General features: G+C 43.6%; 1 protein-coding gene across 9 annotated transcripts; it reads right to left on the reverse strand.

Moving 5' to 3' along the window:
- Window positions 1–41: 41 nt before the first annotated feature.
- Window positions 42–26,754, reverse strand: MAPK8 (mitogen-activated protein kinase 8). Of its 9 annotated transcripts, none has more exons than XM_083505489.1 (13): window positions 26,520–26,754; window positions 20,097–20,196; window positions 17,782–17,943; window positions 16,557–16,686; window positions 15,913–15,971; window positions 15,659–15,797; window positions 14,990–15,155; window positions 10,492–10,563; window positions 7,000–7,182; window positions 6,416–6,540; window positions 5,797–5,860; window positions 4,187–4,264; window positions 42–1,633 (listed from the first exon to the last, which is right to left on the reverse strand). In XM_083505489.1, the coding sequence occupies exons 3-13, from the start codon at window positions 17,937–17,939 to the stop codon at window positions 1,617–1,619; spliced, it is 1,191 nt and encodes a 396-aa protein (XP_083361615.1). In that variant the 5' UTR covers window positions 17,940–17,943; window positions 20,097–20,196; window positions 26,520–26,754; the 3' UTR covers window positions 42–1,616. The 9 variants fall into 9 exon arrangements, with proteins under 9 accessions (XP_083361615.1, XP_083361617.1, XP_083361611.1 ...); XM_083505491.1 differs by lacking the exon at window positions 10,492–10,563 and adding an exon at window positions 10,930–11,001; XM_083505485.1 differs by having other exon boundaries at window positions 42–1,628; window positions 26,520–26,752.

Here is a 26,754-nt window from a genome sequence, read left to right on the forward strand (position 1 = left end):
TTTCTTGCAGCGACTGAAAACAAACACAGACAAAACAAAAATTTGAAAAGAAGTAGCCTCTCTTTAAAAACAAGCAAGCAAGCAAAGAAACAGACTTTCGCTTCCAAAGAACTGGATGGATAGAACCAAACAGTTGCAGGCAAGATTCAATTCTCTCAGCCTTCATGGTTGTGTCCAACAAGATACTTGTGCTATCGTTTAATATTTGCTTCTGTAGGCAGCACTGATGTACAGTTTTGTTCACATTTAAATCCACTACACAAAATACTTCTATCTACGCAAGGCAGTCAGCACAGCCTAAATTCACAAACATTGCATTTCCTAAGGACAAATCCCCAATGATTGTTTTACTCACACAAAACTTAATCGGTTGCACAAAAAAATATCATTCAATAATGTACACTGTAAACAGTTAACATACTTCAGTGAAGAGCAGACCATTTTACATTATATTTAACATTTCTACATAGTTCGTTGTTGATGGTTGGTTGTTGTTTTTTTAAGGGAGCACGCCCAAAGTTGGGATCTCTGTGCTGAAATGCTACCCGATTCTCATGGCTTCAGAATGACCCACTGTCAGTTTTTTTTTTTTTGGGGGGGGGGGGTTCTATGCCGCTCCAGTGACACAGTGAGGCAAAAGAGGAACGCTGTCAGTGCAGCACAATGGACGTTCCTGCAGCATCATCTTATTCAATGCATTCGCTGCAGATCCTGAAGCGACAGGATGCTGTGTAAGGAGAAAGTGCTAAATTTGGGGGAAAGAGCGCTTTATAAACTAAGAGATGCACTAGCCTGAATATGCAAGGAAGGTAGAGAAATGAGCACCACAGAACCATATTCAGTGTGGGAAACCTGAATTTGCATTGCTATTCTATTTAACTATGGGGCAAGTTAAATTTGCATGGCAAAGGCGGCGTGCTCTATCATGCTTCTTCATCTTGTTTTGAGTGATTCCTTTGGGCACAAGAAAATGTGACATTGTCAGAGCTTATATAATGTTCCCTATATACCGCAGGAGAGGTCTCTGTTCAGGACTGCTATCTCCATGGCTATACCTTAGCCTATAATTAGATAGTTTAACCACTCAAATGGCTAAAAATAAAACATTTAGCTTATGGACTGAAAAAGGGTGTGCAACACACAAAGATACCCTAATAAAATGATTCCGAAACTCAAGTAAACCTTAAATAAAGCTGTCGTGTAACAAACGGGACAGCAATGTTACATTTAATAATGTAATTTTTAAAAACGAGGTCCACATCACAGTAGTAAAACATATGCGAATTTAAAAACTCATGATAAAAATTATTAATACTGTACAATTTATTACAGGAAAGTATTGTGGCTTACTTTTAAAACGCAACTTAAATTAAAATTAGCACTCTGAAATGAATCCCACAATTACTTTTGAAAACACTCCCCCAAATAATACCACCAATTTTTGTAACTAAGAGAACCCCTGTCCCCCAGTACGTCAAGTAGTCATCTACAGCAGCCCAGGGGGCCTGCGGAGGCTTCTAGGCTGCTGTCTGTATCGGAGGCCAATGTTGGGTCAGTAGACATTGAAGAGTCGTCATTGGCAGATGACGATGAAGAGGGATGCCGAGAACCATTGATCACTGCTGCACCTGTGCTATGAGAAACAGAACATCAATTCGGTTACAGAGAGACTGGCCTCCTTCACTGGCTCGTTTTCACTCTGACTGGCCATTAATGCACTTGGCTCATAACAGGCTGGTTAAAATTAAGTCTTGTAGGATTCAGTTTTAGGTTACCCAGGACAGCACATCAGCTAAGTGCAAGCTTAGATCTCATTCCAGGTTAAACGTTTCAGCTTTCAGCTCCATTTAAAACCAGTTAAAAACTAGGATCAACTTTAAAACAACCCCTCGAGTGTCAGCTTTCAGTGCCGTTTTAAAAAACCAGACAGTCTAAGTTACAACTTAAAGCAAGAGGGCAACTTAGGTTCCAAAACAAAAACCAACCAACCACCCTCAGTTGAAGATTAAGCTTATCGCAGAGTTATTAAGTGCTGTATATGAGCTAAGTGGAAGGGTAAGACTCAATCCAAGTTAAAAGCTCAGCTTTTGGTTAAGTTTCAAAATAATTTAAAAATCAGCTCAATTTTTAAAAGTCCCACAGGGAGTCAACTTCTTGCAATCCCAGAGGTCCTCCACTGCCCACCTTAACCCACCTTTGTCAACCCCCAACAACAACAACAACAACAAAAATCAAATCACGAGGGGGTGGGCTAAGATGACCCCAAATCTCGTTTCAGATTTCTACTCACTGGAACTGGGTGCAGCCCAATAATTGAGCCACTCCTCCTTGCATTTTTCTAACAAGGCGCTCCTGACCTAACTGGCTGCAGCAACAGCTGGGGGAAGCTAGTCAGGGCTACCAAACCAGGGAGTCCACTTTGTGAGAAAAGAAAAAAAAGGGTGGCACAGTCGACAAAGCATCTCAACCTGTGGCATGTTAGCTGGTGAGTTTGGCAGTAGGAGTGAGGAGGCCAGAGCAGATTACTCCCCTACAAAGCTACTGATGTAAGAAACTCCAAGCTCCACAGTAAATCTACCTAACAACCAACAGGAACTATAGTTAGAAAGTCAGGAGGGGTCTAGGGGCTACCAGTCATACTGTGCAGAATGTTACACGTCTCTCTGCTGGACAGAGGTTGTGGGTGGGTGCTTGGTGCCATGAGTTCCTGGCCCTCAGGGATCAAACTCGTCCCCGTGAGGCCAAGGCAGCTGACTTCAGGAAGCTGAGAGTCAGAGAGGTTGGGGGACAAGGCCTTCAAGGGATATGATAACAGCACCCCACTGCCAGAGTTGCAGGCCTTCCACAGTCAGAGAGAATGAAAGCCCTGGGAGGTGGGAGTTGCTCTGAAGAGAAAAAAGAACCCTTTGGTAGGATGAACAAATATGCCCACAGAGGATACGCCTCTGGAAGTTGGGGGATTCCATCATTAGGGACACAGGTGAGCTTATGACACATGTGCAGAGTGGAGGGTGACTTGCGTGCCTGGCGCAAAGGTTGCAGTTGCTGTGTGTTGTCTACGCCAGAAATGGGCTCCAGTAGATCTCTGAGTGGTCTGAAGTAGATCAGCAAGGATGTCGAACTCCCATTTATTTAAAATGGAAACAAACAAAAAAACCTCCCCCAATTATAGGGCTCCAACAAAGAAAGACCAGGTAACCAACAGGGGTCTCCTTCCTGAATTACAAGGCAAACATGGGTGATTCAGGTGAGGTTTGCATATGCCCAAGTCAGATTACACTGTTAGCTAGGCAATGCAAGTCTGATCAGGGATTTCCTGAAGTCCTCAGTCTCTCTGGGCGCCCCCAAAAGCTGCTTTTTCAAAGTGACAGACAGAAAGCAGACTAGCAAAACTCTCTGAGCTCAAGTGGAGAAGCAGCCTTTAACTCAGCCTTTAACTCAGCCTTTCTCCAGAGTTCAGCAGTCACAAAGATTTGGGAAAGGGCTGATGGAGTAAGTACTGAAAACTGGATGGGATTCACCAAATGGATCCTGCCAGCAAAAGCCCAGCGCAAGCAAGGGTTTCCACTTGCATAACAGGGATTTCCCCTCCTCAACTGGCTTTGTGGGGTTGGATAATTCCATCTGCCAAGCTGATACGCTTGCACCGATGGGATGTTTGTAAGACAAAAATGTTGAACCTGTTCATTATTCCACCTCATGTTCTTAAGGTAACATCTAGCAACAGAGAATTGGGATTAGTGTTTGTATCCCTCAAAGACTTTTTTGAGGTCGGATAGACCCAAACAGGCCCCACAGACCTGAGACAGCTGCACATGACTATTCACAGTGACGGAGGCAGGTGTATTTACTGCATGCAGATAATAACAGATCTACACCTGCCACCTTGTTGCAGGGGAAGAAGGTGAATCAGAAGTGCTTGTGCAGACACCATCACAGAAATTTGCAGTGGCTTCTAAAATGACTTACTGTATCATGGCAATAATGGGTAACTGGGTATGTGTGTAAAATGCACATGAGTACTGTAGAGCAGGTTGCCTGGTACAGACAGCTCTTCTCCATGTAGTGAAGGTGGATGGGAATGTGGAAGGGCTGTCCTCGCTTCCTTCTCCATGCTCCAGCACAAACACCTGAAGAGGGCTAATTGGCAGAAACTAGAGCAACAGCACTTTTATTGTAAACCAACCTAAAGGAGGCGGTTGTCCACATATAACGCCATTCTTGGTTCTCTCCTCCAGGTCCATAACTTCCTTGTAAATCAACTCTGAAAATCACCAGGTATAGTGTTATCCATACAGTATTTCAAACAAGCCAGAGAAACAGACTCCTATATAACAAGTATCACATAGTCTATTGAACATAACTCTGTTCATCAAGGAGAAAGCAGAGAATGTAGTACATTAGGCAAGTCAAACAATGCACCCGTGAAACACCGCCGTTCTGCTCCACTTTGCAAAACTGAGCAACTCACTGAGCAAACAGCTTCAGGGGGGATGAGCACATAAAAAAGCATTTTGAAAAGGCCACACCCACCCTGACTCCTCGATATCTGCAGACATTTGCTTCCTTAAATGCTTCTGGGTCAAATGATTCTTCAACCACAAAACTCGCTAAACTTCAGAACACTATCAGAAACAGAAAATCTACCCAAGCAAGAGACTTCAGATACACAATGGGTGCCTTTTCCAAAAGTTGCACTGCTAGTATTCTAGAAAGAAAAATATAGAGGCATGGATATTAGTCCTGAAGAGAGGTGGCCATTATAGTGCCTTTACAGATCCTATTTGGATATATCAAAAGCTAGTTAATGGATACTATAACACCCAGTTCTTAAAATGTGCAAGGGATTTTAAAAGCAACGCCTTTATCAAAGTTCAAGGAGAAGCCCCCTTTTTAACTCTTAATTCCCACACATTTTGTTCCAAGTTTCTCTCTGACCTTTGTTCTCTCCTTTTCTGCAGGACTCTGAGCCATACAACTAACTGCCTCCCTGGCTATGCAAAGATGATGATACTCACACATGATCGTTTTCTTTCACTCCACTTTAATTAACTTATTCATGATACCCACACTTCATTGTTCTTTTCCAGCTACAAGCAGATTAGATTCTGTACTTCCTTCATAAGAAGGCACTGAAATAATGGATACCAATCTCCTACTTTACCTAGCTGTGAGCACAAAATGATAACTGAACATTAAGTACAGTACTCCTGAGATTCATTGCCCTATTTGTGGGCTTCCCACAGGCATCTAGTTGGAAACAGGATGTTGAATCAAATGGACCTTTGGTCTGATCCAGCAGATATCAATAAGCTATATATTAATAAGCTTGCACAACATCTACCTTCTCGGTAGTGGCGCCCACCCTGTGGAACGCCCTCCCATCAGATGTCAAGGAAATAAACAAAATAAACAACTATCTGACTTTCAGAAGACATCTGAAGGCATACCTGTTTAGGGAAGTTTTTAATATTTGTAGTTTTATTCTGTTTTTTGTCATCTGTTGGGAGCCGCCCAGAGTGGCTGGGAAAACCCAGCCAGATGGGCGGGGTATAAATTATTTTATTATCATTATCATTACTACTACTGCTACTACTACAGGAGTAAAGGCTGAGAAAAAGAATCACCAACCAACCCAAGTGTTCAGAAACCCGCTGATTTAGAAAACTGTTGGGGGCTGTTATTCCCAGCACAGTTTGCGGGGCAAATGCGGTTCCCACCACACTTTAGCATCTTAAAACAGTGCAGCAAAAGCTTCATTGCTAATAATATTAATACTTAAAGTATTAACCTCACCTTTCCATTCTTCTATTGTGTGCTCTCTTTCATCCAGCTGCTTGTCTGGTATCTTTGGAGGAGGCTGAAAACAAAAATGTGGCAGAAAACTGAATAGAAGGTAGCAAATATAAATTTACACTCTCAATTTCAGAATAATCGTGTATTGATCCCAGGATATTAATACCAGACAGGCCCTCAATTTATTAATTATTTTGCATTACAGATCCCGTTCGCAACCAGAGGTACCACTGTATCTGTATTTTGTAAAATAAAAAAAAAACTCCAAAAAAAGCTATGTGCCATGGCAAACAGAGCCTAGGGATCATCTCAGAATAAAGTAGTGCTCGCTTCGGCAGCACATATACTAAAAAAAAATAAAAAATCTCAGAATAAAGTAGTTTTAGGATCACTTTCCTTCAAAACAGGGTTGATTTCTATTCTCGCAAAGCTTTTTGCAATGCCTCCCATTTTGGCTCAGCTTATCCTGAACCTTCTGAAACTCCAATTCAGTAATAAGCTGTATAAGCTGTAGAGCAGACAATCAGCCTTTTGGGCTACCTTCCGGCACCAGACACCATGATCGGTGGTGTCCCTGTCAGCAAAAGAATCCAGATTCTAAATAATAAACAAAACTTACTGCTTCTGCTTCTGAAGGGTCATACCAGACATTGATGTATGGGTGCTGTAGAGCTTCATCTACTGAGATTCTTTTTGATGCGTCGATCACCAGCATTTTGGATAACAAATCTCTTGCCTGACTGGCTGCAGGAGTAACATTTAACATAGGATGTAATATTTAAACACTTTGGGCAACATGGGAAAGGTTGGGGTGAGAGTCATAAGCAAAATAAGGAACAAACTTATTATTATACAGCTTATTTGGCGATACAACCAAACTAGCTGCTTCAATTTCAATGTAGTTTATGAGCAAGGCTCTACAGTCTTGCTCACTACTTTCATCATGGCGATGTGTCAGCTAGCCTCTAGAGAGCCAGATAAATGCAAAGCATCTTCCCAACCCTGGAACCGAGGATTATCCCAACCCACTTCTCAAAGATGGAAAGAAGGCTGGGCTTTGTTTTAGTTCTGCATTTGCTGGATGGAAGCACAGAACCAAAACTAGCCTCTGACTCCTCCTCCTGAGCTGGAAAGGGAAAGAGGCATGTGGGCTTGTGTCTGCCACAGTGGAAATCGAAGTGGAGCACTGCACAAAACTCTTACCTTTCAGTTTGTTATGTTCAGAATCAACTGGAAACAGGACATCTGGGAAGAGCTTTTCAAAACTATAACCAGCATATTTAGGCCTATTCTCCACGTATGTCCTCACCGTTGGCTGCAGCTTCTTCATGAATTCTGAGCACGGCGTTCCTAGTTGTTCAATAACTTTATTCCATTGATCAATATCTGAGGTGAAGCAGCTAAGGAAAATTGTTTATGTAGCGTTCAGGACAAAGGCCATGTTAAAACTACACCAACAATAAATGGGAGAGCTATGGCCAACAATAACTTGTTAGAGAACCAATGATGGCTAAATCAAATAACTGCTCTTTTCGCTATGATCTCAACAAGGGCTAGTCTCACCTGGCGCACAGGATCTCATGCATTTCAAAATGCCACTTAGAGGCTTTCAGAACAGTATAGAAAACAGAAAGAATTTGAATCAACTGAAAGTCTGAGTTTCCCCCTCCGTTGTCAGGACTGCCACGTTCAAGACTGTTCTGGAGAGTTTAGAAAACTTAGCAGGAAAACTACACGGGAAAATACCTGAATATTACTTCTTTCTAAACAATCTGGCAACAGGTTTAACTGAAACTATTTTATTTCACCATACTAACGATTTTTAAACCTTGAGAATAAAAATATGAAAGCTCACATATAATTGATCCAGTTGAACTAATCTGAGTTCTCCAAACAGTAGCCTAATCAACAGAATAAGACATCACAACCTAAGATTCAATATCAAATTTCAAAATCGTCTGCCACACCATACAAACCCAGAAGCAAACCATTTAGCATATAGGGAACACCTATGTGAATGTAGCTTATAAGCTTTACTCTCTGTATATGTGTATGTATGTCTGCTGATCTTCTGGTCCTGAGCCAAGAAGTACTCTTAGGAAATCAGTATTTCACAGAATCATAGAATTGTAGAGTTGGAAGGGATCCTGAGGGTCATCTATGCAGGAATCTCGTTTATAGCATCCATGACAGATGGCCATCCAACTTTTACTTAGAAACCTCCAATGAAGGAGAGTCCACCACCTCCTAAGCGAGGCTGTTCCACTATCAAACAGCTCTTACTGTCAGAAAGTTCTTCCTGTTTAGTCGAATCTCCTTTCTTGTAACTAGAATCCATTGGTTTGGGTCCTGCTCTCTGGAGCCGAAGAAAGCAAGCTTGCTTCATCTTCCATGTGATAGCCCTTTAGATATTTGAAGATGGCTATAATATATCCTCCTCTTGCTTTGAGCATAGCCAAAGAAACCATCCTTATATTTATATACTGTGTATATAACTTTTCTTGCACTTGGCCATCTCCCTGCAGCTGTAGGTTACTCAGGAATACTCCTCCTTCATGACTTCCCTTTTCTTTAATTTCTTATACATGCCCTTCTTAAATCTCAGCTCATCTGTAAGCTCCTTCTGCAGCCACACCGGTTTCTTTAGGTGCCTCTCACTATTCCTTCTTGTTGGAACCGTCGGCATTTGTGTCATCAATATGTCACCTTTAAAAAACTCCCATCCCTTCTCTTTGACTATTTCTGACCATGGGATCTCACCCACTAGTTCCTTAAGCTTTTCGAAATCAGCCTTCTTAAAGTCCAGAGTGCATGTTTGACCACCCTCAGCTTTACGTTGCCTCTGTATAATGAAACCCAAGAGGACGTGATCACTTCCTCCCAAGGTTCCCAGTACTTCTGCTTCATCAATCAGTTCACCTCCTCCCTGTAGGTGAGGACTAGGACCAAGAGAGATGATCCCCCTGTTGCGTCTTCAACCTTCTGGGAAATGAAATTGTCAGTAAGGCAACTGGGGAATTTGCTGGACCTTACATTGCTGGCAGAGTTTGAGTTCCAACAGATACCAGGGTAGTTGAACTCTCCCATGACTTCTGTATCTGTCCCTTTTGAATGTCTGGTAATTTGGGGAAACCTGTGATCATCACTTGAGAAAGTGTCTTCCAAAACACCCCTTGCCCTATTAATCACACTGCAGGGAACATCAAGAGGATTGACAGTACAGTGGTACCTCGGGTTACGAACGCTTCAACTTACGGTTTTTCAGGTAACCCGGAAGTTGTCCAAGCTCTCAGAGGCCTCGCCGCTGCCTGGAAGCAAACCAGGACATCGGTGGGGCCTACAGAGCTCTCTGAAGCCTCCGCAAATGCCGCGAACCAAACCCCAACATCCGCAGTGCCTAGAGCGGCTCCGCGAATGCCGGGAATGAAGCCCTGGCATCCACGGTGGCTGCAGAGGCTCTGCAACTGGGCTCCAGCCGCAGGAGCTCTCTGAGGCCTCCACGAATGCAGGGAGCCAACCCGATTGTGATTGTGGAAGAGGACCCTGAACCCCCTCCAAACAGTGAGTTTGGAAATAAATTTAATCTTTTTTTCCATCTAAAATACTGTCTTATTTATTTTATAGTACAGTACATTGATTATTGCCTTCATTTTATGGATCAATGGTCTCGTGAAACAGTAAGATTTGTGTTAAATTGCTGTTTTAGGGGGTGTTTTTTCATCGTCTGGAAAGGATCAATCCACTTTCCATTACTTTCAATGGGAAAGTCCACTTCAGGTTAAGAACGCTTCAGGTTAAGTACAGACTTCCAGAACCAATTAAGTACTTAACCTGAGGTACCACTGTACAGGGTGTGGTGCTTTTGTCCTATCAAACCCAGTAAACCAATCAGTCTTCTCCCCATACCTCAATCTAAGCCAAGAACAGTTCTGCATCAGTCAGGGAATCACTTGTAGCAAAATATGTTATAAGAGTGAGAAACGATTGCTAACAAGGAGTATAGCAGTACCACTAATGAAGGTGTCCACACACAAATGAAGATTAACAGAATGTTAAATACAGTTACAGATAGGTAGCCGTGTTGGTCTGCCATAGTCAAAATAAAAAAATTCCTTCCAGTAGCACCTTAATGACCAACTAAGTTAGTTCTTGGTATGAGTTTTTGTGTGCATGCACACTTCTTCAGATACACTGAAACAGAAGTTGCCAGATCCTTCTATAAATGTTAAATAACTAGCTCTGTTAGGACACAAAGCTAAACATAAACTATTAAGACAATACGCTCGGGTACTCAATAGAAAGGAGAAAATGCAAAAAATGAAGTTACAGAGGAAAAAAAGCAGAAGGATATTAAATAGATCTCACTAATTTTGCACATGCTGCTCACTAGAAACACTTCTGTGTTCAAGCCCAAATCACACAAAGACACAACCATACAAGGTGTTCCTCCGGCTGGTGGAACTGTTAATCAACACAAAACTTTTTACTGTTCTGGAGCATATAAAAACCACTTTGTTTACAAAGCAAGTAGGCCTATGCTCTTAATTGGAGCAAACAGCAAACTGTATACGTGTTTGAAACAATAGAATTTTAAAGCCTCGGCAGCTGGAGACAGCATTATTTGATGTTGAAAAGGAAAATGCTAGAATACATTTGACTTTTGATCATTCAGTTCTAGGCCCAAAGTAAGGATACGGTCTGTACCAGGAAATAATACACCACCTTTGATCATTTCTCCCATGATGCACCCCACTGACCAAATGTCAACTGAAAACAAAATGCAATGACATTAACTGATTAAAAGAAAAGCAAAAAGGACTTTAAAAGGGGAAAAAAACCAATGATAATAAAGAGCAGTGCAGGATGAAAATGAATGAGAAAAGTGAAGATGTGCTTGCTATCATACCAGCAGAGACTATTTCCTACTGCTAAATGCAGCCTCAATAGAACCAAATTTATTCTAATAATTTTTATACTTATCCGGAGGAAATAATTATGAGCCTTTTAAGGGTGGGTGGAGGGAGTTATAAGCATTTTCCAAGGAATATTTGGGGGGGGGGGGGACAAAGGGGGAAGAGAGTCACAAGGTATTAGTTACCAAAAAATTCACATGCTGCAGCAGTACAAGGATACAGTCCCTTCCTGGAAAGAGGATTTTGTGGCAAACCATTTCTCCCATAATGCACCCAACAGACCATAAATCCACTATGTTTGTAGCACAAAAAGAAGAAGCAAAGCAAATTGTCACTGAAAATTAAAGAAGCAGGAGGGCATGACTGCATTTTTACTATCTGCAGAGAAAGCACCAAAAAGGAAGAAGCACTCATGGGATCAAGCTGTAAACGTATTTTTAGAACACACACACAGAGCTCCATATGTCCAAAACGTATTCTGAGTGGGACCCAATGGAAGCAATAATGGTCGCAGGAGAATAGCGTCCTTACATAGCTCCCATTACATTTCAATGCAACTTGCTAAGCAGAAGTAGAGTAAACCCCCAATACTTGAAAGCTAAAAAAAAACAAAAATTCTTGTTCATTAAGAAAAGATTAACAATAACCGAATTCCTTAACAAACAGCTGAAATGACAGAGGAAAATACACACAGGTTCATAATTAGTAATGAGAATTAATCAATCTCAAAAAGGTAGAATATCAGCGGGGTAGGTGGTTCATCTAGTGAGACTGTGTTCAACCAGTTCTAGATGGGTTCCACTCCCTCTAAAATATCAAGGGATACGTGGGCTGGCTCCTAGATGCACCCTTGTCACCAAAGGCCCAGCTAGCCTCTGTGCCAAAAGAGTGCCTTTTATCAGTTTAGGATGGCAAACCAGGTGGGATCTCTCCAGGATGGAGACAGCCTGGTCACAATTATTCATGCTCTGATAAACGTCTAGTGTTGAGTGCTCTAATGTACTATACATGTGCCTCCTCTGAAGACTGCTTGGAAACTACCATTAGCTCATAATACAGCCACCAGGCTGCACTGCCTGGAGTGTATTGAGGGAACTTCCAGGCCATTTCTGAGCACAATTCAAAGTGCTAGAGCCTGGGGTACAAGTTTCTAACTCAACACTTGCAGTTGTGCTTTTCACACAGGTACCTGAACAGGCATCTGCTCCCATCACAACCTGCCTATGTACTTTGTTCATCTCTGGAGTCTCTTCTCCAGGAGCACCATCATCCAAGGTAAGTTGAGTGGCATCCATATGGAAAGCCTTCTCTGGGAAGAATGTGCCACAGACAAGGCTGCACCACTGGAGCTAAGGCTGCTGCTATGCAAAAAGTGTCCCCCTTTGAATTCTAAGCACAGCGTTCTTTCTTATCACAAGGTACCCCTTAATTTATACCAGGGCTCCCTGAAACAGCTTCCTATGGTGGACTGGTGTGCTAATACCGGAGCAAGATGGTTTGAGCATGTAACGTCATTCTTGCCCTGACTGCACTGGCTGCCAATTAGTTTCCAGGCCCATTCCAAAGTGCTGGCTTTGACCTATAAAGCCTTAAAACAGCTCAGGACTGCAATACCTCTCCCCATATGAACCAACCCAGACCTTGCAATCACCGTCCGTGGTCCTTCTTCCTGTGCCTCCTCCATGGGAGGTTCAGAGGGTAGAATCACAAGAACAGACCTTTTCTATACTGGCTACCTGTTTGTGGGAAACTCTTTGTTGCCTATCTTTAGGTGCCAGGCATAAACATCCCTCTTCTCCCAGGCCTTTGGCCAATTAAGCAATCTATGTGAGAGAGAACGGGGTATTGTTTTTGTTTCCTATTATGGTATGTATTTATGTGTTTTTATTTTGTAAACCGCCTCGTGATTTCAGATGAAGTGTGGATTTAACAAACAAACAAACATCACATTGTTATAGACAACGTGGTCAACTTCAAGGCAAATTAGCTTTTCCTTTTCCAGTAGGGAATTTCCTGCTCCTGTTCATCAGAACCTCTTAAAGTAGTAGAGTTCTGAGGTCCTTGATAGAAACCACATTCACGCAATACATTTCAATCACTCTGACACCACTTTAAAGAGTCATGGCTTCCCCTAAGTAATTCTTGGAGCCGCAGTTAGTTATAGGTGCTGAGAGTTGTTAGGAAGCCCCTATTCCCCTCACTCCCTTTTGTTTTCATCTTAACTATTGTTGTTTTCATTTTTTAACTACCGTATTGGCCTGAATATAAGCCACACTTTCCCCCCAAATTCTGACTGTGAAAAGTTAAAGTGCGGCTCATATTTGTGACCTTGCAGTATGCAACCAGGAGTGCGGGGCAAACAGCGCCAGGGCCGTGGTGAAGAAGCACCCTCGCTGCACATAGTCCCCTGTCCTCTCCCCAAAGGCCAGGAAGGGAGAGAGCAAGGAAGGGGAAAGGCCGCCAGCAACGCGGCACACCTTCCCCCACGCCCAGTATGCAGCCAGGAGCAGCAAGGAACGGAGCGGCTTCTATTCGGGGGGGGGTCCCCCTTCAGTTTTAAAGCTGCGGCTTATATTTGGGTGTGGCTTATATTCGTGCCAATACGGTTTGTATTTGTATTTTTATCTTGTGAACCGCCCTGATATCTTGTGATGAAGGACGGTATATAAATCTATTTAGCACTAAGTAAATAAATAAATGGGACTGGTTGTTAAGCCGCTCTGAGAATTGTGGCTCTGGGGAACTTGTTAGCGCAGATGATGAAGCAGGCTTTGGCTCTACCATCCATCCGCTGATGAGTGGGAGAGCTGAAGCCTGCTTTCTCTCGCCAGTGCACAATCAGGAGTGCACTTGACAGCTCCTGGTGGTGCATTGGCAGCTACATCTCTACCTGTCCTACACCTGGGATCACATAGGACATCAGGTGTGAGAAAGGTGGCCTGGCTCAGTATAAGGCAGCTTTCTATGTTCTATTGTCCCAATCCTCTCACTAACACTTGCCCGGAGAGAAGCTAAGCAAGAAGAAATGGTAGATACCTCTATAAAAAGCAGCAAACATGGTTTCCTCTCTTCCTAGTAAGGTAAAGGTAAAGGGACCCCTGACCATTAGGTCCAGTCGTGACCAACTCTGGGGTTGTGGTGCTCATCTCGCTTTATTGGCCGAGGGAGCCGGCGTACAGCATCCAGGTCATGTGGCCAGCATGACTAAGCCGCTTCTGGCGAACCAGAGCAGCGCACGGAAACGCCGTTTACCTTCCCACCACAGTGGTACCTATTTATCTACTTGCACTTTGACGTGCTTTCGAACTGCTAGGTTGGCAGGAGCAGGGACCGAGCAACGGGAGCTCACCCCGTTGCGGGGATTCGAACCGCCGACCTTCTGATCGGCAAGCCCTAGGCTCTGTGGTTTAACCCACAGCGCCACCTGTGTCCCTCTCTTCCTAGTAGGAAAGTGTAAAAAGGAGTGTGAATGAGCAGTACGGCTTCCCAGAGGAAGATGACAAGTGTGATCTTGGAAGCAGAGGCAGGTGCATCTTACAGCCATTGCTTGACTAATTCTCCCTTCCGTGCTGCCCACAGGGATAGCAGGAAAGGAGCAGCTGTCGTCTCCACAGTTACTCCTTTCTCATAGCCACACAGCAGGAAGGATCGTGCAAGTACTAGATGCAAGGAGCAATTGCTGCTTCTGATCATTCATCTATCTTTATCTCTCTGGGAAAGCCTACCTATTCATTCACCTTCATTATTTGGAGATGGTGGGGAAAGTTTTGGTAAATCTAAATCTGCAACAGATAATCACCTGCCTCTCCAATCCCCAGAGAAGGTGGGAGACTGGCCACCATCTCAGGCTACAAGCAGCAGCCATCACACTGCAGCTTTTACAGGATAAAAGCTGATAACTGAGTGGTGGCTTGAATGAAGTTTTACATCCATTTCCATTATCAGTTCTAGATAACTGAACCTCCATGTCAAACATGAGATCAAGGTGGACTTAGCATAGAGTGGGAAAGTGTTATTTGTGCAGATAGAATAAAACACTGCCCCAAGAGCATATTTTATCTAAACAACTGCATCCCATCTTTCCTCAATGTATAAATAGTATTTCCTAACATGCTTTCAACACAACATAGTGGGATTAAACATTTAGCATTCTTAGGTCATGGTGTTATTTTAAAAAATAAGTTTCAGCAGCTGAGAAAAATGTAAAATGTAACGTGCAGGGTGTAGGGACAGAAGATATAAAGCACATTATGTTAAGGGACAAAATGAAAGTTGCTGACCATTTTCTTTGTATCCCATCCCTAGGATGACTTCTGGTGCTCTGTAGTAACGAGTCACAACATAAGGTGTCATCATAAAGCTGGTTCCTGCTGTTCTAGCTAATCCAAAGTCAAGAATCTTCAGCGTGCAGTCAGATTTTACTACTATATTGCTAGGTTTCAAATCCTTTCAAGAGAGAGAGAGAGAGAGAGAGAGAGAGAGAGAGAGAGAGAGATATTATTCTAAGCCAAGCATAAAAGTCCCCAGTAGAAGATAAAAAACAAACTGGTAATTATGATACAAGTGTGGGGAGGGGTTTTTTTCAGCCAGAAGTCTCATGCTGCCTGGGGACAATGGGAGTTGGAATCCAACAACATCTAGAAGGCTACAGGTTCCCCACCCCAGCTCTATAGGATTAAGTTTGTAATCTGGACGTATGACCAGACAGGTGGCCTCTCTGCTAGGGAGTGCCTTTCATCTCCTTATCTTGTAGTAAGATATAGGCTTGACTACTGTAAAGTGTTGTACATAAGTCTGCGTTTGAAGGCTGTTTTGAAACTGCAGTTGGTTTAAAACATAGCCACCATGGCAGTTTCATTTCAAGTGAACAGCAATCTTCCTTGGCTTAACAGCAAAGAAAAATACTCCCCAAACAGGAATGTTAAAACAACGGCAATAATCTCACTAACCCTATGTATAATTCCAGCTGAGTGAAGATGCTTAATGCCGCACAGCATTTGATAGAGGAGATAGGACATTCGTTCATGGTCGAGCTCCATTTGAATCACTTGGCAGAGATTTGCATCCATGAGCTCCATCACTATGTAACTTTTGAAGAACATCAAAGCGTAAAATCAGACGAGAGCAGCAACTTTGGTCATAAAATCAATTGTGCACTCGTAATGTACTCGCCAAACAAGTTTTACAAAAAAATTATACTTACACATCTTGAAATTCTTCCAGTGATTTCTGTGGGGTAAAGACATTCAATAGGCCAATTATCTATGGGAAAGAAACATGTCACAATGAAGGCCCACAAACAGTCTGTTTGTCTCTAAGTGAGTTAAGTAATAAATGCAAAAAGAAACACGCAAGAAAACATAGCATTTGATCAAATCAGAACTTGTAGCTTATCTTTGTTGTTTTGTTATATAGTTTTAATTTGCACTTGTTTTCATCTTTTTATGCAAAACGCTTTGTGAGGTTTAGCTGAAAAGAAGTACATAAATATTTTACAGATACCAAATTGCTGATGTCCAAAACCCATCAATTCAGCATAGTATCATCAAGATAGTATAGTATAAATCAACATAATAAAATATAATCCATTTCTAGCAAATTAAACCATCCTGTATCCTATTTGCTATTTTCTTGCTATGCCAAATTAGACATGATGTCTGTCCTATTTAAGCATTAAAGAGGAGAATGGGATGCTAATTTTTACAACAAAAGGTTAATGATAGTGAAAGAAACAGGATCAGTTTGTCCATCTTTACACACAAATGTGGCAAATGCATGAGTAAGAATGATCTCACATCTAGTCTGACCCTTACCGTTGATATTTAAACGATGAACAAGTGTACTTACGTTTTTGTGGTTTACGCACTTCATGAGGACAAGCTCTCTGTAGGCTCGTTTGGCATGGGTTTGGTTCTGAAATGGCCGACTTAGCTTCTTGATTGCTACATTTCTTTCAAGGATAGCATCGTAGGCTGCACTGTAAATAAAAGTGAACTGTCATAACCATATTTGTATAAAAACTGACAAGAAGACTGGGAGACTGGAGTCAAGACCTAGCCGTGAAACACAATCAGTCAAGGATCTGAAAGAGGTTTGCAGTATTATAGATATTCTGATTTGAATAAGAATCAAAAGAGCTTAAATATTCCGATACTGTGAAATGTTTGTGGGGAAAATAATTGCTGAAGCGAAAGGCTTACTCACAGATTGTACAGCTCAAAGTAAAGATTTTATGAAGAACATTTATCTCAAAGATGTCATTCTATGGTGATATCAGGTGATCTGCCATGGGTGGTGAACCTCAGGCTCCAACCTGCTGGGCTGAAAAGGTTCTCCACCCCTGCTGCAGACAGAGGAGGTGGTGCTGCCACTGAGTATTCAATACACTGGTTCGTTCAAGGGGCCCAGAACTGTCCACAACCACTGGTCAAGTAAAGAAAAGCAACTGTGGAAGGCTGCTAGTTTCAATGGGTGGGCTGCTTAACCCTTTTCCTTTCTGACATTTTGTCTTCTCAAAATCATTCTCTCCTGCTTGCTTTCCAACCCATAAGGGACAAGATACAAAGTCCCTGTATTTTTTCCCCCTCGTGCTTGCAGAAAAGCAAGACAGAGAGGGTGATTTAGATGAGGCAAAATGCCAGGAAGGGAAAAGGCTAATTAATCCATTCCCCCAAAAAGATAGCCCTCTGCGGTTATTTTCAATCAGGAGACTTATTCTCACATTTTATTAGGTGTGATATTTCATTGGTTTGAGGCGGAGTTTTGCGGCTGTTCTCATGGACAGGAGTGTGCATACAACTGCTATTCTCCCAATTATGTACCTGTCACACCTACTTTCTAGTTACACTTGACCTTTACATGACCTGATGTCATTGTATCTGGTTCTATTCCCTCTTTTCGCCTTGCGCTACAATAAAAGGACTGGGGCACTCTATATACAAAAGCAATGGTTCTCTAGCAACCAGTACTATCTAGCATTCAAGTGGCACGTCAATCCGTTTTGCTCATGTTCGCATTTTAAACAAAATGAGATTTCATCACTGAGCTATTTTTAAAAAAGGAAAAGCCTTACCATACTATGCCTTGCGCACCCGAACCAATAGGTTTTAAATTCTGGTATCGTTTGAGTACAGTGAAAGTAGAATCTCCAATCTCTACACTATAGAAGTTGTTTTCACGTTTGCTTCTGCTCATGACGCCGTTAGTCGAACACTTTAATCTAAAAGACATGAACCTGCAAACACAAGGAAAATGTTACATGCCTAGGCATATAAATATATAAATATAAATGTGTGTGTGTGTCTCAAAGTTTGAAAACTTTTCTGCATTTTTGGCCACAGCCATCCCAACTGTCTCGACTCCTGCTTAACACAGACAGGTGCTCTTGCTTTTAAGAAAGAAAGAGGTCCAATTTAATGTCATGGGCTGGAAAGCAGACACAGACTTCAAGAGTCAAGAGACAGGATATAGGAGTTCTGGAGCAGGATAAGAATTTCAGAACCGGATGGAAATGGCAAAGATGTCCCAGCAAGTTTCACTGTTAAAATAAGGCACATTCACTCGCAAGACACTCTCGCCTTCTGGGAAAGTTGAGATTGCAAGTGTGCAATCAGGGTGGGTGGGATTGTTCCCATTTGTGAAGGCGTCACCTGGTTCGAGGTGACAAAGCAGTGCCCTCCTGTCTAGCCTCTTGAACGAGTTCAGTTTCCGCCCTTGACTGATCAAAGCCTCTCTCAATCTCCACTGAGTCTCCCTGCTCCACAGGAAGGTTGGAGGGGAGAGCTGGCATACCTTCTCCTCGTTCCAAAGTCAAGAGTGGAAGGGGGAGATACTTTGTCCAACCCAGAGTGCCTACATTCCCCATCTTTCTTCCTCCTGCTGCTTCAGAGTCTCCCAACTCAATCCCGATTCCCAACATTGCTGTGGGGCTCATGACATCAATAACCTTACAAAAACAATTTTCTAGTAAGACTGCACTCCCTCAACATCAGCTCAGCTCAGCTCCTTGTTGGTAGAAAGAAGAGTAAAACTTTTCCTTTAGGGATCATGATGCTTTTCCTGCAAAAGGTCCCAGGTACAATTCAAATTCCAGAGGCAAGGAAAGGCCTCTGTGTCCAAGACCCTGATGAGCTGCTGTTGACTGGGAATAGATAATAGTGGGTGAGATGCCTTTGAATAAGGAAGCTTCACCCGCTTGTGAAAGATGGTTCTGAGGTACTGAGTCAACGCAATTAAGAGATGTATAGTTCAAAGGCAGCACCCTAGGTTGTTCTTGGCAGGCGGATTAATATAGGATGACCTTTCACAGCTGAGGATTAATTTTCAGTGAAACACATTTTAGCGATGTCTTCTTAACAGCATTCCAAATGAAAAGCACTAGGCCTCTTTCTTTTCTTTTTAGCATGAAACATGAATAAATAGCACAGAATGTCAGGGTAAAGTGGGATGCCATTTTGCTATTTTTTTTTAAGGGAGGGGGCAGAGAGACTTATACTGTCCCACCCTTATTTTGCCACCTGCATGCTTGCTTCCCTCCCTCCTGGCATTCTCTTACTTTTCCAGAATTTAAGAGATAGGAGGTCTAGCAATAATATTTATAATTTAATTAATTAAAAAAAAATAAAACGGGGGCAGGAAGAGAGAGACTGGCAACAGCCAAGGAACAAACATGCGGTAACCGACAGCATTTAGCTGTATCTCCATCCTGAATCCTGTATCACTACAGCATTTCCCATTCTGGACTCAGCAAGCCCCAAACAAGAGCAGTCACGGTATACAATCAGGAGATTATAATTTCTGGTTGTTGTCTGAGCAGTCCCAAAGGGAAAACTTTCAGTGGCAATATTTTTCTTACCCAAACCTTTACTATAGATTCGTGGAGTGTGTCCCTAAAAGTTCACACGCTTGAGCCTTGTTTCTGCCACTTCCTCCAAGACTCTTTAAGCTACGGCCAGTATGTACCTTTTGTAGCTTAAAGATCGCTCGGTGGAAGTTATTGATTGGGAATGGAGAAAGGATAAGAGGAAAAGCACAAATCGTCTCCATACTAGCCTTTAAACCGCAAATGGGGCAGAGACCCTAAGAGCCAAAAGCAGGGTTAGGTAGCTCTTTTCAGCACTCTGTAATTGTTTCACTAGCTCTATCACCTTCCATCGTGGGAAGCAATGTCTGGGATTCCAATGCCTGATAAGTCAGGGATTCCTAACTCCTGGCCTGAAGGATTCTTGGTTGGGGATTCGTACTTGATATCATGAACCCTCACAATCCCAACTTCTCTGTCCTGTTATGTTTCCATGACAGTACACACAACTCTCTCATTCTTTCAGTGTTGGGGTTCCCCCACCTTGCCTTTAAATCCAGTTTTTTTCTACATATTTGTGGAGTCACCTGGGTATGCAGAAACCCAACCCTTGTTCGTGGGTGGTCCCGTTGTGCTGCCTTACTGGTCATGGGAGTTAATCGTCTGGAACAGCAAGCAACAGATGCCCTGCAATGAAAAAAAACAACAGTGAAAATACTGCAGCGTTTGCACTGGATAGTATGAATGCTTGGCCTTGATCCTCAACCTTTGCTGTTTTTTAAAGGCAAAAGTGTATGTTTCTACCTTTAGTTATACAAAAATGTGGGCAAGGAACCTCACAATGGCATTTGTAGGGGAGACAGGACTGACATTTTTATTTATTTGTAATATTTGTGTCCCATTTTTCCATCCAGGAATCTATCAGTCATTAATTTAGACATTAAAACAAAGTAGCCATCGCTTTCATTGAAAGGCTTCTTGAAGTATGACTACATGAGTCTCCTGGCATCTTCCACCTCTGAAAATCAGCGGATAGGAAAACCAGGCAGCAGATGACAGTTACAAAGGACAAGGTCTCGTCCAGGGAACCACAGCTCTAAGCGTGCCACACTTGTTCCCCAGCTACTGTCACTTCTCTGCAGGGACTGTAAGCAGAACAGAGGGCCGGGGGTAGGAAAACAGCAGGCTTCATCTGCATCTGGAGTTCTTCTAAAGGATGACACAGGACCATTTGAGACATCTCTTTCAAGGCCTCAGCCCAGACACACAAAAAGGGAACTGCACCCAGAAGCCAGTAACAGGATACAGAAATGGGAGGAGGGTGTTTAGAAAAAAGCTTAATGCAACTAACACCTACTTTCTGATCCTACCTGGTTGGAGACTAAACAATATTAAAAATAGAAATCAGCCAAATCTAGCTTTTCCTTCCAACTAGAAAGTCTTATACAACAGCCTTTCCCCCTGTCCTGGGGTGGGCACCCTGCAGACCTAGAGCCAAAGGCAGCCCTCAGCCTAATTTCGAAAGACCTCCACAGATCATTTCAGATATCTGGCAAGAGTGATCTGTCCCTTCCCCAGCAGCCTCTTCTTGCCTTTAATTCCTCTGTAAAGACAACATATTTGCAGCAACAGCCCCCAGGAGGGTAGATTTCTCTGCAAGCAAGCTGCTGACCCAGGTAAGAACTAGGAGATGTGGTCCCCAAGTCCTGACTAAGGAGGAGCAGAAATGTCTCACAGTAAGTTCACTGGCCCTTTGCCAGGCAGAACTCCAGTTGCTGGGAGTGATGATCCATTTGCATCTTTTCTTAATTCAAAATAAAAATAAGGAAAATGTGCAGCACCTACCATGAACACAAGTGCCCCTGTGAAAAGGTCAAGATGGTGACTCATGTTCTCCTTTTACCAAGAACTGCATAAAATCTTTTTTTTAAAAAAAAAAACCCGTAAGCCAGGACAATCAGATCATATTCATCATCATACCCTGCCCATCTGACTGGGTTGCCCCAGCCACTTGGGTTGGCTTCCAACAGGGTATACAGAAACACCACCACCACCACAACCAGAACATCACACATTAAGAGCGTCCCAATCCAGTGCTGCCTTCAGGTGCCTACGGAAGATCATATCATTAACATCTGACAGGAGGGCGTTCCACAGGGCGGGTGTGACTACCGGAGAAGGCCCTCTGCATGGTTCCCTGTAACTTAACTTCTCACAGTGAGGGAACCGCCAGAAGACCCTCGGAGCTGGCCCTTAGTGTTTAGGTTGAACGATGTGAGTAGAGACGCTTCTTCAGGGTCAAAGCCATTAAGGGCTTTAAAAGTCAACATCAACACTTTGAATTGTGCTCAGGAATATATTGGGAGCCATTGCAAGTCTTTTAGGACTGGTGCTATATGGTCCCAGTGGCCGCTTCCAGTCACCAGACTGGCAGCTGCAGTTTCCAAGTCACCTTCAAAGGTAGCCCCATGTACAGCACACCACAGTAGTCCAAGTGGGAGATGTACCACTCTGGTGAGACAGTGCGCAAGCAGGTACTGTCTTGGTCGGCGTACCAGATGGCGCTGGAAGACAGCCACTCTGGACGCAGAATTGACCTGCACCCCTATGGACAACTGTGAGTCCAAAATGACCCCAAGGTTGAGTACCTGGTCCTTTAGGGACACGGTTACCCCATTCAGGACCTACCTGCCCCCTGCCTCCCAGAAACAGTACTTCTGTCTTATCAGGATTCAACCTCAATCCATTAACTGCCACCCACCCTCCTCCTACTTCTCTCAGATCAAAATGAATCTATCACTCTCAGTGTGGCCAAGTACTGCACTGCAACAAGCAATCACAGCCAGGAACTGACCTCAAGACGTTTTGTACTTTTCCTCTTTGGAGTACATGTTATGACTACAACTTTCAATAATATTCATTCCAATTTTACTTTTCTATATGCTATTTCTATTTACTTTCTTTATTCTTTTCACTCTATTATACACATCTGGATAAGGTGTTCTATGTGCTTCTTGCTTTGATTTCTTAATAATAAAGATTAATAAAGTGAATAGTCCCTCCCAGTCCTGGCTCTACTTTCATCAGAAGAGCAGGGTTAATAATTGGCCATTGAGCTTATCTCAGGAGCACTATGTGACCTAGTCTGCCTTTCTTCTCCCTTTTGTCTGGTCTATAGGGGACTAGGAAGGACAGGTGGGTTTGGGGTCCTGCAAAAGAAGACTGTTCCAAGCCCTCTAAGTGCTGCATGTTCTTTATATTTTTAAGTATCTTCCCTCCAGTACTGCTGAAGGAAGGGCATTTAGGTGCACCAGTGTGAAGTCTCTGCAATGCTTTTGGACCAAGAGTGCAGAAAGACAGTTACTGAATTTACTGAATTAGAGTGCTCCGTCAATTAGTGTGTGGTTGGGGGTTGAACCTAGATGATGTTGGCATTCAACATCTGCAAAACATTGCTTTAGAGCCACTCTAGCCCTCTCCTATTCCAGAGAAATGGCAGAGCCCAAGGAAAATCTGGATAGCTAGAGTTCAGACGTTTGATGAACAGCAAACTGAATGGTTTGTGGGGCTGCTAAGCCAGTTGGCTGTAAGGTTAGCTTTTGCCAAAAATTGAAAATAGCAAGCCAGTCCCTGGCTTCAGCTTTCTAAAGGCCTGCCTCCAGACACTGGGTGATGTCTGTCACGCCACAGGGTACCTGAAGAACAGCCCTCAGAAATCTGGATTGAACTGCTTTGATAGGTGTAAAAATGGAGTAATGGTTAAGATGGCCAATCAAGTGACTGCATATTTATTTTCAATAATAATAATAATAATAATAATAATAATAATAATAATAATAATAATTTTTTATTTATACCCCGCCCTCCCCAGCCAAGGCCGGGCTCAGAGCAGCTTACAAGCAATAATAAAAACAAGATGAATGATTACAACTTAAAAACAAAAATAAAATACAACATAAAAATAATGGAACATTAAAATATTAAAATGTAGCCTCATCGCAGGAGGAGAAGGAAAAGAAAAAAGAAAGAGAGGGAGGGAGGGAATCAAACTGGCTCCAAGCCAAAGGCCAGGCGGAACAACTCTGTCTTACAGGCCCTGCGGAAAGAAATCAGATCCTGCAGGGCCCTGGTCTCATGAGGCAGAGCGTTCCACCAGGCCGGAGCCAGAGTTGAAAAGGCCCTGGCTCTGGTTGAAGCCAATCTAACTTCCTTAGGGCCTGGGACCACTAGGGTGTTGTTATTTATGGACCTTGAGGCTCTCCGTGGGGCATACCAGGAGAGGCGGTCCCGTAGGTACGAGGGTCCTAGGCCGTGAAGGGCTTTAAAGGTCAAAAGCAGCACCTTAAATCTGACCCTGTACTCCACCAGTGCAGCTTGAAAAGCACTGGGTGAATATGCTCCCATGGCAGAGACCCCGTGAGGAGCCTCGCTGCAGCATTCTGTACCCGCTGGAGTTTCTGGGACAGCTTCAAGGGCAGCCCCGCTTAGGCATAGAGAAACTATGTTATTTAGGAAATACAACCTTGGGAAAGTTTTAAGGCTGATTAATGCATAAACATAATAAAATGTAGAGCACAGCTATTCAACACACCTGGTGATGGTTTGGGGGCAAGTGGCTGAATCCTAACAGTGAGGAGAGCAGGTTGCAAAGATTTAGATTAGAAAGTACTTGGGAAGACCCATATTAATGCTTTGCATTATGTGACACTGAAATTCAGCATGAACTTCAGAGATCAATCAATAACCACAATTTTTTTTGCTTCTTCTATTTACAGCATGTCAACTCAGCATAATCCTGTAAACTTTCTCATGGATAAGTAACCAGTTATGAAGAAGATTTGGCATGAAACAACCTGAAGCCTTGAAAAGTCACTTCAGAAGTGCTTAGTAAGAAAAGTAACAAATTCTGACAAATGCAAGCATGCCAATCTTCAAATGCTGTAACGCTACAATCCTAACCACACTTATTTGGGAGCACAGTACAGTGGTACCTCGGGTTAAGAACTTAATTCGTTCTGGAGGTCCGTTCTTAACCTGAAACTGTTCTTAACCTGAAGCACCACTTTAGCTAATGGGGCCTCCCACTGCCACCGTGCCGCCGCCATGCGATTTCTGTTCTCATCCTGAAGCAAAGTTCTTAACCTGAGGTACTGTTTCTAGGTTAGTGGAGTCTGTAACCTGAAGCATCTGTAACCTGAAGCATCTGTAACCCGAGGTACCACTGTAATCTCCATTAAACACAGTGGGTCATATCTGTATAAACCTGCACAGAATTGGTCTACAGGCAGGTCCTGCTATCCGAATAAAATGTGTTATCGGGAAACCTTTTGTTAGGCAAGCGGTCACATAAATAGTCAACTATTTCTACTGATTCCTATAGTAAAATTTCTAATGTGTTCCCGACCACGGAACTTTGATCCCAAAATGACAAAAACAACAACAACCTTGGGGAAACCTTCTGAAACCTTGCAAAAGGCAACAAGGAAGGAAAAAAATGTTATCTTATTTGTCCAGTCTCTCATCCTTCCTCCCCTCTTCACCATGGTTTCTGATGAAAAGGCTGCTGAAAAAGTAAGCCTTGTTTAAAGAGGCTTATTAGTTTAACAGTACTACACACAGATCTGGCTGTTTAGATATTTGAATCTGCGATGTGCATAGCAAGATTAAAAGTACTACTTCCTCGTATTTTGATAAGTGTTTTTTTTGTATACTAAGCGTTTGGATAGTGGGCCTTAAGTATAATTAGTGTAATTTACATAAGCCCATACAGGATAGGTTTACTCCAAGAAGTACTCACACTCCTTATTAGCATGTCATTGGACCCACTAGATAGCAACCTTGTAGCATCTTAAAGAACGAAAGTTTTCTTGTGGAGCATAACCTCACTGTCAAAAACATGAAGCGTAATTCTCATTTGGAAGACACAGATAGATAAAACATAAACTGGAGCTGCGAACAGAACCAAAAAGCCATGACACACAAGAAACACAAATGGTTTGCAACACGTCTATGCCTTCTGAGCTCAGCGCACATTGTTGCATCTTGTGGCCTCACTCTCTATACCATTTCCCACCCCTCTGAACATGCATGCGTTAGTAGTAATTAGATCGATAAATTGGTCCCTCTCAACTCTACGATTCTATGTCCGAGTGCAGATTCAAACCCTGGTCTCCCGGGTCCAACACTGTCTAAATCATTACGCCACACTGGCTCCCACTTGGCCACTCAGCACCTCTCGGTCCACTTCGCAGGGATGTTGTGAAAACAAGAAGGGGGAGAAGGAGGGAGGAACAAGGTAATCTGGGGTAATTTTCGGGGAGACAAGTCAGATGCATAATAAAACAAGCATGCTGTAATCTGCATTTCGTGCACACTGGGCCCAACAAAATGTGCAGCATCAGCAGCATCAGTATTCCAGGGGTGCCAATTATCACCATTATCATTAGTCTATGCCAACTTCCATTATGATCATTGCTGTATTCTGTATCACCCAGGGGGGTGCCCAACTTGAATAAAATATTGGGGGCCTCAGGGAAGCCCCATGGTGCACACCCCCCCATTTGAATGGGAATTCCCCTCAAATTTCCCCCTCAAATATTTTATTGGGGGGGGACACACACACCAAAGGATCCCCTTCAGCTGAGGATCCCAGGGCTGCCTTTAAACACACACAAAAAGCACGCAACCACACAACCTCCCTTAGGGGCCCCCGAGTTTCTTTGCACCCCCCCCCCCCACTTTGAGCAAAGGGGAGCAGGCCCAAAAAGGAGAGGCGGGTGGGGGGAGGAAGAAGGAAGGACCCCCACACACCCCGCTCCAAGCCCAGCGAGGCCTGGTGAGACCGGAGGCGACGGTGGCAGCCTGTGCCCGGTGAGGAGGAGGAGGAGGAGGGTGTGAGGGCGCCTCTCTGTCTCCCTCTCTCCCCTCAGAAAGGCACCCATGGGCGCGAGGGAGCGCCTCCCCCAGGCAGGTAGGCCCAGCCGCCAGCCCGCTCTCTCCCAGCCACTCACTCGCTCGCTCGCTCGCTGGCTCCGCTTCCTCCCTCAGCCGGGCCTTGTCGCCGCTGCCGCCGCCTCTTCCTGCCTGGCCGCCGCCGACCACAGCGAGGCGGAGCGGGGCGGGGAAGGGGGCGGGCGCACGACGCCTCGCGCCCGCCTACTGACGGCCGGAGAGGCCGCGGCGCGCCTTCCGCCTCCGCCGCCGGGCCGGGCCGGCATCTTCCTCAGGGAAGGAAGCCCGTCGGGG

Source organism: Podarcis liolepis, assembly GCF_965112155.1.
Source record: "Podarcis liolepis genome assembly, chromosome: 5".
In the NCBI taxonomy this organism is placed as follows: Eukaryota; Metazoa; Chordata; class Lepidosauria; order Squamata; family Lacertidae; genus Podarcis; species Podarcis liolepis.

Excerpts from the sequence above, each read along its gene's own strand:
- MAPK8 (XM_083505485.1), bottom strand. The coding sequence starts at position 17,939 with ATGTCTTTTAGATTAAAGTGTTCGACTAACGGCGTCATGAGCAGAAGC. Across the intron at positions 15,798-15,912 it reads CTGGAAGAATTTCAAGATGT|TTACATAGTGATGGAGCTCA; the intron begins GTAAGTATAATT and ends GTTCTTCAAAAG. Across the intron at positions 6,541-6,999 it reads TGAACATAACAAACTGAAAG|CCAGTCAGGCAAGAGATTTG; the intron begins GTAAGAGTTTTG and ends TTACTCCTGCAG.